The sequence below is a fragment of the Ursus arctos genome, unplaced genomic scaffold, assembly GCF_023065955.2.
Source record: "Ursus arctos isolate Adak ecotype North America unplaced genomic scaffold, UrsArc2.0 scaffold_15, whole genome shotgun sequence".
Lineage (NCBI taxonomy): Eukaryota > Metazoa > Chordata > Mammalia > Carnivora > Ursidae > Ursus > Ursus arctos.
The window spans coordinates 28,703,903-28,718,986 of record NW_026622819.1 but is presented as its reverse complement, the minus strand read 5'-3'; the positions used below and the strand labels follow the sequence as shown (position 1 = coordinate 28,718,986).

Here is a 15,084-nt window from a genome sequence, read left to right as displayed (position 1 = left end):
TTCCACATCCTAATTCCTTAAATCTGTGAATATGTTATTTTACATGGCAAAGGAGGAATTAAGGTTTCAGACTGAATTAATATTGCTAAACTGATCTTAAAATAGGGAGATGATCCCAGATTACTGAGTCAATCCAATGTAATCACACAGGTCTTTAAAAGTGAAAGAGAAAAACAGAAGAAAAGGTCACCATGTTGTGATGTGAAAGGACTCCACTCACTGTTGCTGGCCTTGAAGATGGAGGAAAGGGGCCATGAGCCAAGGAATGTGGGTGACTCTTACTAGCTGGAAAAGGCAAGAAAAAGATGTTTCCCCTGAAGCCTCCGGAAAGGAACACAGCCCATAACGACCTTAACTTTGGTCCAGTAAGACCTCTAACCCACAAAAGTGTAAGATAATAAATGTGTGTTGTTTTAAGTCACTAAGTTTGTGGTAATTTGTTACAGTAGCCATGAGACAACAGTACAACCATTTAAAAATGTAAAAACCCTTCCCAGCCTGTAGGCCACAGGAAACCTGATGGTGAGCTATATTTGGCACATGGGCCGTAGTTTGCTGACCCCTGGTACAGGCTCTTGAACTAACTGCCTGGGATGAAATCTCAATTCTGCCACTTACTAACTGTAAACTTTGGTAAGCAACTCAACCTCTTTGTGTCTTATTTCTTCATTTGTAAAGTGACAGTAGTAACAGTACTTGCATCACAGGAATGCTATAAGGATTAAATGAAATATTACATGTCAAGTGTTTAAAATACCACCTACCCCACAGGAAGCACTCAGTAATTGCTATTACAGTAACAATGGGGGGGGGAGGAGGAGAAACACAGCTCTACATGAAGATGTTCCCCTTATCTCAGCTTTACCTGGAATATAGTCTCTAACACCCAAAAGTAATTCTTTACTGTTCTCGCGGGGTGAGGGAAGAAGAGGGAAGAACAGTGATATGGTTGCGCAGGACAGAGAAGGGAACCGAAGAACAGTCCCTTTGTCTTTTACTGGCTGCTCCCGCCACTGCTAAGGTTTCCGCTTTCTCTCATTGGATAAGTCAGTTACCATTCTTGCATTTGGTTTCCATGTTCCAAAATGTCTTGAGTTCTCTTTTCTGCTGCCATCTCCCCTCTAATTCTCTTCATCTATGCTTTTAAAAATGCCCTTTCTGTCATTTTAGTGGAGTTTCAGAAGGAAGCAGAGGGGAATGTGTTTAATTTATCCTGTTTAACTGAAAGTCTTAAAATTCAATTGCTCTATTACTCCTGACCTCAAAAAACAAGGACAATAATCACTTATATTTAAAAGAAAACCTTTTAACCTTTTTCAAAAGCCAGTATTTCCTCATTTAAAAAATGTTGTTTCCAACAATATATAACATTTTCTAAAAGCATTTTAAGTAAAACTTTAAAGCTCTCATTAAAATAATTGACAAATTAGAACTTAACTTCAGGGCCTGCAAGTAATTTTGCGCAGTTTGATGATTATTTGTGTTGTGAGTCAATGACATACTTTCTTGAAAAGTAAACTTCGAAAAATATGCGTGTTTAAAACACTACAGAACAATCTGTATGTCACATGTTTTCTCCCGAGTGTTTATTTAAAAAGGTAACTATAGTTCATACATCTATTCAGGCACACTTACCAGTGGGTACATAACATTCTCATTAACTGATGGTGACTGTATTTTCCTACATTGAATGACGGCTGTAACAGGGATCTACATTCTCATCTTTCTAAGCCATACCTTTAGTCCCCAAGAAATCTGGGAAACTCATGACACTTTCAGTCTGAGCTCAATAGCATCCTGAGATCTAATTTTACCATTCTACATAAACTGTAAGCTGACTAGGAGCTAAAGAGAAAAGGAGGAAGAAGAGACCAACAGTTACTGAGAACCTGTTATGTGCAAGTCCCATTCTGGCTACTTTTAATATATTACCTAACATATTCCTCAAAATAATATGACAAGCTGGGGATCATGCCCTCATTTCCTGAATAAGGAAAACGACATATAGAATGCTCAGGAAACCCAGGACTGATAAGACAGAAAGCCCCGAGTGATGTATGATGTGATTTATGCCTCAGGTATCATTTACAAACTGTGCCATAGAAGTATGCAATCAATATTTAGCTGTCCGTATTTTTTAGACTCCCAATATTAGGCCTAATGAAGAGATAAAAATCTGTGTTTGAATTTTTAATAATGCTCTTTATATATTTTTTTCAGAGACAGCATGTTTTCTCAAAGGAAGATACCAGAAACTTTTTTCTAAATAATTTGCTTTTTAAACTGTTTAAAAAATACCATTTTCTCCTCTATAATGTACTTTACTCCTCCATATAGTCAATATTTTGCCACTTTAACTTGAACTGAGATTGGCTAAAAGCTTTGAATCACTGTTAAATGACCGGTCTTCAAGTAAAGAAGGGAGAAGACACCTGGAGGAGGGCACGAACCTGGACTTGCTTGCAAGCACAGTGTTGGCCAATGGAAGTCATGTTTAACTCATGAAAGCCTTTGGATGACATCACTATGAGAAAGATAAAGGACACCCAACAAGTACAGAGAAATCAAATCTCAAAAAGCTCTCCATGCATTATTCCCAAGGTTGATAGCTAAAGCGGTATGTCATAAAAATTAAAACACAAGAGTAAAAGCAACTGTTTTGGCTGAAATAGTTTCAAAGGGAATTTTTTTAGTGATTTGACTTATTCGCATTTGTAGATGACAGTAAATGATAAATAGCTATATAATGAAACATTTTCCAAAGTGAAGTTATTGTGATATTAAAATTGCACAACAAATGACAAATTTGTCACAAAACAAGACTGGAAATAAGGACAAAATACTATATGCTAAAAATATTTCAAAGTATTATTCCTTTTAAAATCTCCAAAATCTGCAATATCAACAGGTTAACACTCTATTTAAAGGAAGTCTGGGATGTTCAAATTGTATAAATGAGAAAGATGAGGTAAATATTAAGAACCCTCCTTCATAAAACTTTTCCCTCTCACTAATAGTCTCTGTTAGTATATGTACTTAGAGATAATTCTGAAACTCTATGAGAGTAAATAGTGTTTTTCTCTTCAGTGGCTATGACAGCTTCATAAAAATGTCCAAAAAGCAGGGGGAGAAAAAAAACTATCCATAAAAAAATGACTACAGAATGTAGTTAACCAATAGTATGAGAATTTGGCCTGAACTGGTTTACACGAGGTGTGAAAGAAGAAGGATCAAAGCTGTATTATGGAATTTAATAGAAAATACCACGAGAAACAAATTTTTAAATCTCAAAAACAATCCATAAAATACAAGGCACAGCAGATAGTGTCCAACAGTGAGGAATGATTTCTGTGTGACTTTATTTTTTTTGTTGTTTTCTTTTTTTTAAAGATTTTATTTCTTTATTTGACAGAGAGAGACAGCGAGAGAGGGAACACAAGCAAGGGGAGTGGGAGAGAGAGAAGCAGGCTTCCCGCCGAGGAGGGAGCCCGATACGGGGCTGGATCCCAGGACCTGGGGATCATGACCTGAGCCGAAGGCAGACGCTTAAGGGCTGAGCCAACCAGGCAACCCTCTGTGTGACTTTAAGCAACTTAAAGGTACCCAGGAACTCAAGTGCCACCCCTCCCACAAAACATTCTCTTTATTCTGCTTTATTTTCTTTGTGGTACTTGCTATTATCTGAAATAAGCTTGATGGTGATTTTAAAAGAAAAGATCTAAAACGTTTTGAGATATAACAATCTCAAAAGAGCCTTTCAATGTGACTGCATTGATGCAGAATAGCCTTGTTATGTTGCTTAGTAAAATAATAGCATTATTACTCTGTAATCCCAACTGATCCCATTGGTTATCTAAATTCCATACCTCTCAGAGGTCCTGAATATGAGTACCTATCCTGACCCCCTAAGCCTTCCCTAACTCTTCCGTATTATGGGCATTATACAAGATAACATCTGATTATAAGTAATCTTACAGATAATTCTTTTTTACAATTACTTAATGGGTTTAAATTTCTTTTGTCTCATTCTCAGTGAGGTGGTAGGTGTTCCAAAATAGCAGGAGAAATGTTCCCAATGTAGACAGCTAGCTAGCTAGAGATACAGAAATATGGAAAGAAGTACAGAAGAACACATACCAGGTAATTCACAAGCATTATGGGGTAGAGATAGAATAATGCAAGCGAAGAAGTTATTAATAAAAAAAATAAATTTTTTGAAAAGTATACCTTTCATGTATGTAAAACTATGATTGCACTTAAATAAAGAAATTAGAGCTCTACCTATTCACTTACGAGGTTGTCCATGCTACGCTTTCAGGTAAAAAAAGCAAACTGCAAATTCTCTCTCTATAAAAACAAAATCTCTTAATGCATACTTACACACATAAATAAAGGGGAAGGTGAAAAGGACATAAATCAACCTAAGCTTAACACAGGTTATCTGACAGTGACTGGAGACATTTAAGGATCTGTAGTGCACTGGATCTAAGCTACTACTGGTGACTTTATTTCCCATAGTTTCTCTCTTTTATACCTGTTCTCTTACACACTGGAGGCTTCATTTGCCCAGAAACTTATCTCCCAACATCACTAGTTCTGCCCAAGCCCCTCTCTGGTCCATACCAACCATTCTCTGGGATGGCTGATGGTATGGGCACTGATGAGCCACTGAGCTGGATAAATGTCTCTGCACATTTAGGCTTGAAGTTTTCCTGATAGGGGATTGGAGTATGTGGTCATTTTCCCAAAAGGCACAGCCCCAGAATCTGGGCAGGGAATGCAGGCAAAAGGAGAAGTAAGAGGCAGTCAGTTGGAGAGTAGGTCAAGCTGCTGCTGATAGTACGCTACTGCCAAATAAAACAACTTCAAGTATTATTCCTTCCCATCACCTGTATCTATGGAAGGCAAAAATAAAGAAATAAATATGATGGTCCCCATTTTCCTGCCAAAATCTTAGTTTATAAATAGTGATTGTAATACAAGTAAATACAGCATGTTCTTGTAGTTAAGGGTCTAGCATATTGTAGATTCTTAATAGATATTAAAGAACAGCTTTGAAAAAAATATGTCCAAAGGATGTGTTTTTATACAAACAAAAGAAGTCATTAGATATTCATGAGACCATACAATGCTAGAATATTTTAAAGTCAGAAATTAGACTTGAGAGCCATGAAAGTAGTTTTTAAAAATCTACTATGTTAATAGAGATTATATATTTATACATCATTAAGGATATACCAAAAATTACCTCAGTCTCCCCTATTCCTTCTCTCTCTCTCTTTCATTGAGGTTTCATATAAATAGAAGGTTTTTTTTTAATGTTGCTACTTTTAAATGTCTTCCCAGAAATAAACTGACAACCTTATTTTGTTACCTTTACAGAACAGATTCATTCACTCATTCACTCAACAAATCATTCTTGAAGATCTGCTGTATGATAGGCATTGTTCTTTGCCCTGGGAATACAGCAGGGAGCAAAACAGGCAATAATCCTTTCCCTGTGGAGCCAATATCCTACTGGAAGTAAATAGCCAATAAACAAGTATGTAAAATACATAGTAGAGTATGTCAGATGCTGATCAGCATGACGGAAGAAAATAAGGACAGAGAGCGCCACTGGTGGGGAGAAGGCTGCAATTTTATGTAGGGTGGAGTCAGGGAGACCTTACTGAGAAGAGAAAATGTGAGCAAAGGACTAAAGGGTGGTGGTGGGGGGGGGAGAAGCCACGTGAACACGTAGGAGAAGCATGTTGCAGGCCGAGAAGGCTTCTGCATACATGGAACCCGAGTCAGGGTGCATGCTATTACCTCTCCAATGTCCCCTCCCACTGTTCTGCACCTCCCTCACCTTACTCTAACCAGACACTGGCTTTCTTGCCACTGCTCAGATATATGCTGGTGAATGAGGGCTGAGGGACCACGGACGTAATGCAGACCTGTAGAAGCTCCTCTGAAAAGCTCTTCTCTCAAACTGACAGACAGGCCATCATCACGTGACTGAAAGGGATATTGGGCAAACACTCCTCTTGAGCAGCACTTTCCAACAGAACTCTCTGCAACTATGGGAATGTTCTTTATCTGTGCTGTTCAATAAGTAGCACATAGACACATGTGGCTATTTGGTACTTGAAAAGTGCCATGTGACTAAGGAACTGAAATTTTAATTGTAAATTTTAATTAATTTAAATCGAAACAGTCAAAATGTGGCTAGTGGCTACCATCCTGGCCAACATTATTCTAGAGTAAAGGTAGGTCTTAAGAACACAGGAATTTATCACTAATAGACACCTTACTTCTAAAAAAGGAATATTTTTTAATTTGCTAAATTCTCTAATGAGAATTCTATGATTAAGTAGGGCAATTATGAAACTTTCACTTAACTGTCATAAAACACACACATGTATTAATCACTATATACCATGTAATTCTCCGGCTACTGCATGGAAAAACTACTGCTATTAGGCTTTTTTAATCTCAGCTTTAGTGTTTCCCTGCAGATAATTTATTATTGCTGAAGTAATAATTAAGAAATTTTTAAAAATTCTGTTCTTAAATCAAGCTGTACTTTCTGCTAGCAAGTTTTTTCTTCTCAATTTGATTTGTCTTTAGGTGACATATATTTACATGAAAATGTAAAAATATGAATAAATACAACAAAGAGGATGTGGTATAATAAACTATAACTTTATATACTATTAAATTCTAACAAAATAGAACCAAAGACTATAATTAGGCAAAATAGCTTAAAAAATTGGGGTTAATGGACATTTAAATAGCTTTGTTTTTTACAATAATAGAAATAGAAGATACTCATTATTCTAGTAGATATGCAGAGCCAATCTTTAAAAACTGTACCCAACTTTATAAGAATATACGGGTTCTAAGAGAAAGGCACACATATGTGCACTATACTACAAACACCACTTTTAAAGCTACACACAAAAACTTCATGACTTAGAATTTTTATGTTTAATCCAACAGCACCCAGAGACGATAAAAGCCAGTTACTAAAGAATTTATTGCTTGGTTAAAACGCAGTTTACAATTCAAAGGATTTTTAAAATCTCTGTGCTGTTATGAAGCTTTATGGAGTTTACAATGGAGATGAAAACAGAAATAAAAAAATCTGACAAACAGAAAATGCCAAAGATATTTCCAGCATTATCAACATGGATTCTTTTTTCCCTATCATTACTTTTTACCTTATTCCAAAACAAGTGATTTTAACCCATCTGCCTAAAAAGACAACTATGTTTCCTAGGGTCCCTTTCAAAATGTAAATGTCTGATAGACAATTTTATTTGAAAGAATATTATTTTTATAATTTTTAAAAAGAACTAGAATATAAACTCCACAGGGTGGGAAATTTTTATAATCTGCAGTATTCCCAGTGCCTACAATAGAGCCTGCCATCTAGTAGATGTACTTAATAAATTCTAACAAAGTACTAAATTAATCATTTTATCAGAACCTTTTATTAAAATAAAGATAACCAAATAGTATTATAACATTAATGCAGATTTTCATTTTAACATTGGTAATATAGAATCATTCCACTTATCAAAAAATCTTATTGTACCATCTCTACATAGAATAAAACCCTTTCTAAAGCTTATTGGTAATTCTCGGAATTAGCCAAAAACTTCCATATTCACTATTTCGTAGAATTATTTACATAGAATTCTGTGATCCCTTCCAATTCAAAAATTTATTTATTCTAATAATGATCTAAAACTGTAAAAGAAAATCTGAAACCTATTCAAATGGAACGTCATGGAATGTTAAAACAAAATATTATTTAAATTACTACAAAAATAATTGCAAAACAACTGATGGACCATCCCAGACATTTCATGGTTTTCTTAAATCTTTCAAAGGGTATTTTCTAGTACTCTGCTTAGTCTTGTTTTACACTACTATCAAATCCTTCGCTTTCAAAATCAAGTACACTGAGACACCAAATAACAAAACTACACTATGCTTTTTAAATTTTATGCCAAAAGATCTACTTTATTTTAAAAACAAAATCTAATACGCATTGGAAAATACTGAGCTGGAATGTTTGCTGAAATGCTGTTTACTGCAAATGTCCCAATGTTTTATCAACTAACACCGAAGTTTAAATTAGGGCTAAACTCAGGAAACTGACCTTCATAATATTTTAACATGATGTTTGTCTTTATAAGGTGGTTTTCTTCTAAGAAAAGCGGACTTCAATGTCCTAGACTTACAGTCAAATTTCGGTCCCAGATCTGTATGCTTCCATTCTGGCAGGCAGCTGCTATAAGGTTTCCATCTCTACTGTATGTGCACGTGGTGGGAATTACTTTTTTACCCTGCATCGTCCGTGGTTTAAACACACTTCTTTGCTTCCTTGGATTTTCAACTTCCCATGTCCTCACAGTCCTAAAAACAATAAAGAGATTTTCATTTACAAAAAAGAAAGGAGTTTAAAATTCAGAAGAGCTCATAAAAACCACTTCACCTCTTAAGCATATAAGTCTAATAATTATTTTAAAATAAAATGTGTACTGTAAAACATTCTCCACTTATAAATGAGGTTGCTCACTGCAATAAAGTGAACCATCTGAATCATGTTGTCTTCAAATAAAACAGCAAGTAGCAAATTCTACTTCAAATCTATCAGAGTTACAAGTTCTGACCCTCTACAACAGTGGCCTCCGAACAATTCTGATTATACACTCTGATGAGTAAAACTGCTGAATATACACCTCTCATATATACACATTAATTTCTAAATTACTTACATGTCTTAATGCACTGTTATATAATACACACCAGAAAACACACTGAAAAAATAAGTCACTAAAGAATGATGTCTCACTCTAGGACCCAGGCAAAGAAGCAGAAACAAAATTGTCTGCCCCTGAGTTTTCAACAAGTAACAAGAAGCAGCAGCCTGGGGTTGGAGGAGTACCCTTCTGCTCACAGTCCCAGGCAAAGGAGCACTGCCACTAAGGAAAGCCAGAACAAGATCCTTATGACCCAGAGAGAGAGAGGGGAAAAACAACAACAACAACAACAAAAACCCCAAAAAACCATGAAATACAGAAAACCAAAGATAAATTCAGCAAATTCTTGGCAGAAACTATCCAAACCGAAGCAAGAACAACATCTCCAAAGTTCTAAAAGAAAAAAAAATGTCAATCTAATATTTTATAGGCAGCAAAAAATATTTCAAAAATAAGGTAAACAAAGACTTTTTCAGATGAATGAAAGCTAATTCATTTCCTTCAGACATGTACTAAAAGAAATGTTAAAGGAAGTTCTTCAAGAAGAACAAATATGATACAAATGGAAATCTGAATCTACACAAAGAAATGCAGAATGCCACAAATGGTAAAAATGAAGATCCATTTAAAAGACATTTTTTTAAGTGTTTAAATCTCTTTAAAAGATAAATGGCTGAAGTAAAACAATGTATTGTAAGATTTATAGCATATGTTCAAGTAAAATGTATGTCAAGATTAGCACAAAGGGGAGGAAGACATAGAAGTACAGTTTTATACTATACTTGAAATGGTATAATATTATTTGAAGAGAGATTTTGATACATTAAAGATATATATTACAAACCCTAGAGCAATTGCTAACATTTTTATAATAAATATGTAATAATGGAGATAAAATGGAAATGAAATAAAAACAGGAAGGGATAATAAAGAAGAACCATGGGATAAACATAAAACAAACAGCAACATGGTAGGTTTAAATCCAATCTCATAAATAACTACATTAATTAGAAATGATCTAAAAACTCTAATTAAAAGGCAAGATTGTCAGACTGGATTACATAAAAGCAAGACCCAGCAGATTCTGTTTTTTAAAAAGACACAAAAATGGGGGCGCCTGGGTGGCTCAGTAGGTTAAGCATCCAACTCTTGGTTTTCACTCAGGTCATGATCTCAGGGCCCTGGGATCAAGCCCCATAATGGGCTCCATGCTCAGTGCAGAGCCTGCTTGTCCCTCTCCTTCCCCCTCCACCCCTCTCCCCAGCTCACATGCATGTACACTTTCTCTCTCTCTCCCTCTAAAATAAATTTAAAAAAATAAATAAAATATTTTTAAAAATATACACAAATGTTTAAATATAAAGACTTAGATAGGTTAACAGTAAAAAGATGGGGGAAAATGTGCCAGGTGAACATAATCAAAAGAAAGCTGGAGTAACCAATCATATTAATGTCCAACAAAGTGGACTTCAGGACAAGGAATAAAATTAGAGACAAAGAGTAAACTCTCATAATGCTAAAGAGTCAATTGATCAAGAAGACACAACAATCCTACATTCAAATGCCACTGTTCATAATATGAAAGCTTCATAATATGAAAGCAAACTTAATAGAAACAAAATTAAACATAGCAAATCCATATTTATATTTGTATACTTCAACACTCCTCTCTTAGTGACTGATAGAATAAGTAGACCCCTCCCTGACCTTCCAAAAATCAGTAAGGATACAGAAGACATCAAAAACAATGCCAAACAAGTTGAGCTAATTGACATTTATATAACACTTCACCCAACAACAACTGAATGTGCATTCTTTTCAGGTGCACACTGAACATACTCTGGGCCATAAAACAAATATAAACACACCAAAAATGACCAAAATCATACAAAGTATGTACACTGTCAAAAAATAAAATTAAGCAATCAATAACAGAAACGTATCTGAAAATATCTTTTTCAAAACATCTAGAAATAAAGAAATACAATTCTAAATAATCCATCGGTTAAAGAAAAAAACATCACAAGGGATAGCAGAAAAAACTCTGAATCCAATAAATATGAAAATATGTAGCAAAATTTATGGTATTCAGGTAAAACAGAACACAGAAGGAAAATATAGCATTAACTGTATATATTAGGGGAAGAAAAAAAAAAGGCCTTGAATCAACGACCTAAGATTCAACCTTAAGAAACTAAAAAAAAGAGGCGACCTGGATGCTCAGTCAGTTAAGCATCTGACTCTTGACTATGGCTCAGGTCATGATCTCAGGGTCATGGGATCATGCCCTGCTCTGCATTGGGCATGGAGCCTGCTTTAGACTCTCTCTCTCCCTCTCCTTCTACCACTCCCCCAACTTGTGCACACACGCGTGCTCTCTCTCTCTCTCTCTCTCTTTAAATACATAAATATTTTTAAAAAGAAGCTAGAAAAAAGAGAGAAAATTAAACCTAAAGCAGGCAGAAGGAAGGAGATAATAAAAATGAGAGTACAAATGGATAAAACAGAAAACAGAAAAACAACAGAGAAACCAAAAGCTGGTTCCTTGAGAAGATCAATAAAATTAATAAACCTCTAACTGGATTGATGAAAAAAAGCAAAACAAGAGAGGATATCACCATAAAGTTTAACAAAATTAAAAGGATAATAAGGGAATTTCATGAATGAATTTATATAAATAAATTTGATAATTTAGGTGAAATGGATAAATTTCCTTAAAAGATATAACTACCAAAGTTCACTTAATAAGAAATAACTGAAATATTCATACATGATTAAAAGGCTGAATATATAGTTAAAAATCTTCCTATTAAGAAAACTCTAGATGGACACATAACCACCAAGGAAATTGAAGCAGTAATCAAAAATCTCCCAACACACAAGAGCCCATGGCCAGATGGCTTCCCCGGTGAATTCTACTAAACATTTAAAGAAGAATTAATACCTATTCTTCTGAAACTGTTCCAAAAAACATAAATGCAAGGAAAACTTCCAAACACATTTTATGAAGCCAGCATTACCTGAATCCCAAAACCAGAAAAAGACCCCATCAAAAAAAAATTATAGACCAATATTCCTGATGAACATGGATGTAAAAATTCTCACCAAAATACTAGCCAATAGGATCCAACAGTACATTAAAAGGATTATTCACCACAACCAAGTGGGATTTATTCCTGGGCTGCAAGGTTGGTTCAACATCTGCAAATTAATCAATGCGATACACTACATTAATAAAAGAAAGAACAAGAACCATATGATACTCTCGATAGATGCAGAAAAAGCATTTGACAAAGTACAGCATCCTTTCTTGATTAAAACTCTTCACAGTGTAGGGATAGAGGGTACATACCTCAATATCATAAAAGCCATCTATGAAAAACCCACAGTGAATATCATTCTCAATGTGGAAAAACTGACAGCTTTTCCCCTAAGGTCAGGAACACAGCAGGAATGTCCACTACTATTCAACATAGTACTAGAAGTTCTAGCCTCAGCAATCAGACAACAAAAAGAAATAAAAGGCATCCGAATCAGCAAAGAAGAAATCAAACTCTCACTCTTTGCAGATGATATGATACTTTATGTGGAAAACCCAAAAGACTCTACCCCAAAACTGCTAGAACTCATACAGGAATTCAGTAAAGTGGCAGGATATAAAATCGATACACAGAAATCGGTTGCATTTCTATACACCAACAAGACAGAAGAAAGAGAAATTAAGGAGTCAATCCCATTTACAATTGCACCCAAAACCAGTTGTAATTACACGTATTAACATTTATTCCTTCTACAAAAAGAGCTACTTGAGAGCAAGGGTTGGCGCTCGCTCTCTCTCTCTCTCTCTCTCTCTCCCTCTCTGTATGCCTAGAGTCTGTACCATCTCTTAAACATAACAGGAACAGAACACCCACTGGGTCTTCAACAAATGTTTTTCAAAGAATAAAAGAAACTCACTGCCTATCTAAGCATTTTAGAAATCAACTTATTGAGGTATAACCAACATACAATAAATACAATTGATTTTTAAATGTATAGATTTCAAATAGCCAGCATTTTCTGTCAAGTATTTATAATTTATTCCAAATGAAGGTTTTGGAATTTTTTTTAAATAACTTCTGCCTATCTTCCCCCTAAGCGTTGTTTGAGAACTTACTCAATTGCTTAACATCACCAAACCCTAGTTTCCAGAGCTGTCAAACCCATGCCTGATATAAGATTGCACCGACGGCATTTTAGGAACTACTGACTAGCAAAATGTAAGTTCAAGTAAGAGTCTAGAAACAGTACACACAGAAACAATGGAAAGGCACCTTGGAATTCCAGGATTTAAAGCAACTTAGTGGGGAGCCAGGAGACTTAATTTCAGAGTTACAAGATACTGTGACAGATAGATGCCATCAACAGTGTGACAGATACTGCCAGCAGCACACTCCAACATCCATTCTCCTTTCTTCTCAGTTAAAGTCTATACTTCCCAGCTTCTCTTGCAGCTAGATGTAATGAAATGTGGAAATAAAGCTTTGACCAATGCAGTATAAATGAAGGGTAGCACAGGACTTGGGGAAAGTCTCAAAAAGAAGGTTGCAGACCCTTCTTCAGCCCTTCTTGTTTATTCCACCCTCTACCAGAAATCTGGATGTGATGCTGGGCTCAAGTAGCATCTTATCAGACCAACAAAATAGAAGATACCCTAATCCTCGATGACACTAGAGCTATAAAGCAGCTCTGGAGTACCTATATCTAGACTTCTCTTACTGAGAGATAGATAGATGACTGACTGACTGACTGACTGATTGATAGGAAGGAAGGAAGGAAGGAAGGAAGGAAGGAAGGAAGGAAGGAAGGAAGAGAGGGAGAGGGGCAGGGAGGGAGGGAGGGAAGAAAGAAAAAGTTTATTGGGTTTTAACATACAATGAAATTCATTTGTTTAAATGTACAGTTCTGTGAGTTTTGAGAAATGCATAGTTATATCACTCCAAAAAGTTTTCTTTATGTTGCCTCTTTGTAGACCACCCCTTCCCTTCCCAGCTTTTACCCTTGGTTAAACCATTGACCTATTTCTGTATCCCTAGAGTTATGACTTTTTCACTATTATATAATGAGAATAATACTGCACGTAGCTTCTGAGTCTGTCTTCTTTAACTTACCATAATGTATCTGAGTTTTATATGTATCTCATTAGTCCACACCTTTTTGCTAATGAGTAACATTCCACATATGGATATAATACATTTTGTTTACCCATTTACCAAATAAAGGTTATTGGGTTGTTTCCAGTTTGAAGTGATTATGAATAAACCCACTATAAATATTCATGTATAGTTTTTTATTGTTTCTTTGTTTTTGTAAAAATAAGTTTTCATATCTCTTGGCTAAATGCCTAGAAAGGAGATTACTGATCATATGGGAAGTATATGTTTAACTGTATAAGAAACTGCTGAACTTTTCCAAAGTAGCTATTTTGTTTTGCATTCCCACCAGCAGTACATGAGAGTTCTAACTACCCTCCACAAAAATATGATCAGTTGGGTTTTTTTTTTAAGTCATTCTAACAGGTAGGTTTTGGTATTTTTATTTTAATTTACGTTTCCTATATGATTAATAATGTTGGGGATCTTTCCATGTATTATTTGCCATCCATTTCTCTTCTTTGGTGATGTGTCTCTTCAAATTTTTTGCCCATTTCAAATTTTTGTTTATTTCCTTATTATTGTATTTTGAGAGTTCTTTAAATATTCTGTATACAAGTTCTTTATCAGATGTGTTTAGCAAATATTTTCCAAGTCTGTAGCTTGCCTTTTTCTTTTTTAAATAGTCTTTCAAAGAGCAGATGCTTTAGATTTTGATAAAGTCCTTATCAAATTGTATAATACCATATTGAAAAAAACTTTACCTACCCAAGGTCACAGAAATTCTATGATTTCTTCTAGAAATTTTATTTTTTTAAAAGATTTTATTTATTTATTTATTTATTTATTTATTTGTTTATTTGAGAGAGAGAGCACAAGCAAGGGGAGCAGCAGGCAGAGGGAGAGGGAGAAGCAGGCTAAGCAGAGAGCCCAATGTGGGGCTCAATCCCAGGATTCTGGGATCATGACCTGAGTGGAAACCAAGAGTTGGATGCTTAACTGACTGAGCCAACCAGGCACCCCTTCTTCTAGAAATTTTATACTTTAAAGTTTTACAACTAGGTCTATGATCTATTTAAATTAGTTTTTATATCTGGTACAAAGCTGAGGTTCATAGATAGATAGATTGATAGATAGATAGAGACAGATATCCCAATTGTTCCAGCACTGTTTATATCTGAGAACTATAAAACCTTACA

At 35.2% G+C, this 15,084-nt stretch overlaps 1 protein-coding gene across 2 annotated transcripts in view; it reads right to left on the bottom strand.

Annotated features, from left to right (window-relative positions):
• WDR70 (WD repeat domain 70) overlaps positions 1-15,084 on the bottom strand; it is a 299,029-nt gene that overhangs the window by 96,894 nt on the left and 187,051 nt on the right. For both annotated transcript variants that reach the window (XM_026506841.4, XM_048224312.2), the window contains one exon: positions 8,232-8,406. In XM_026506841.4, the coding sequence (XP_026362626.3) occupies positions 8,232-8,406 (175 nt within the window). The remainder of the gene's footprint in view (positions 1-8,231; positions 8,407-15,084) is intronic.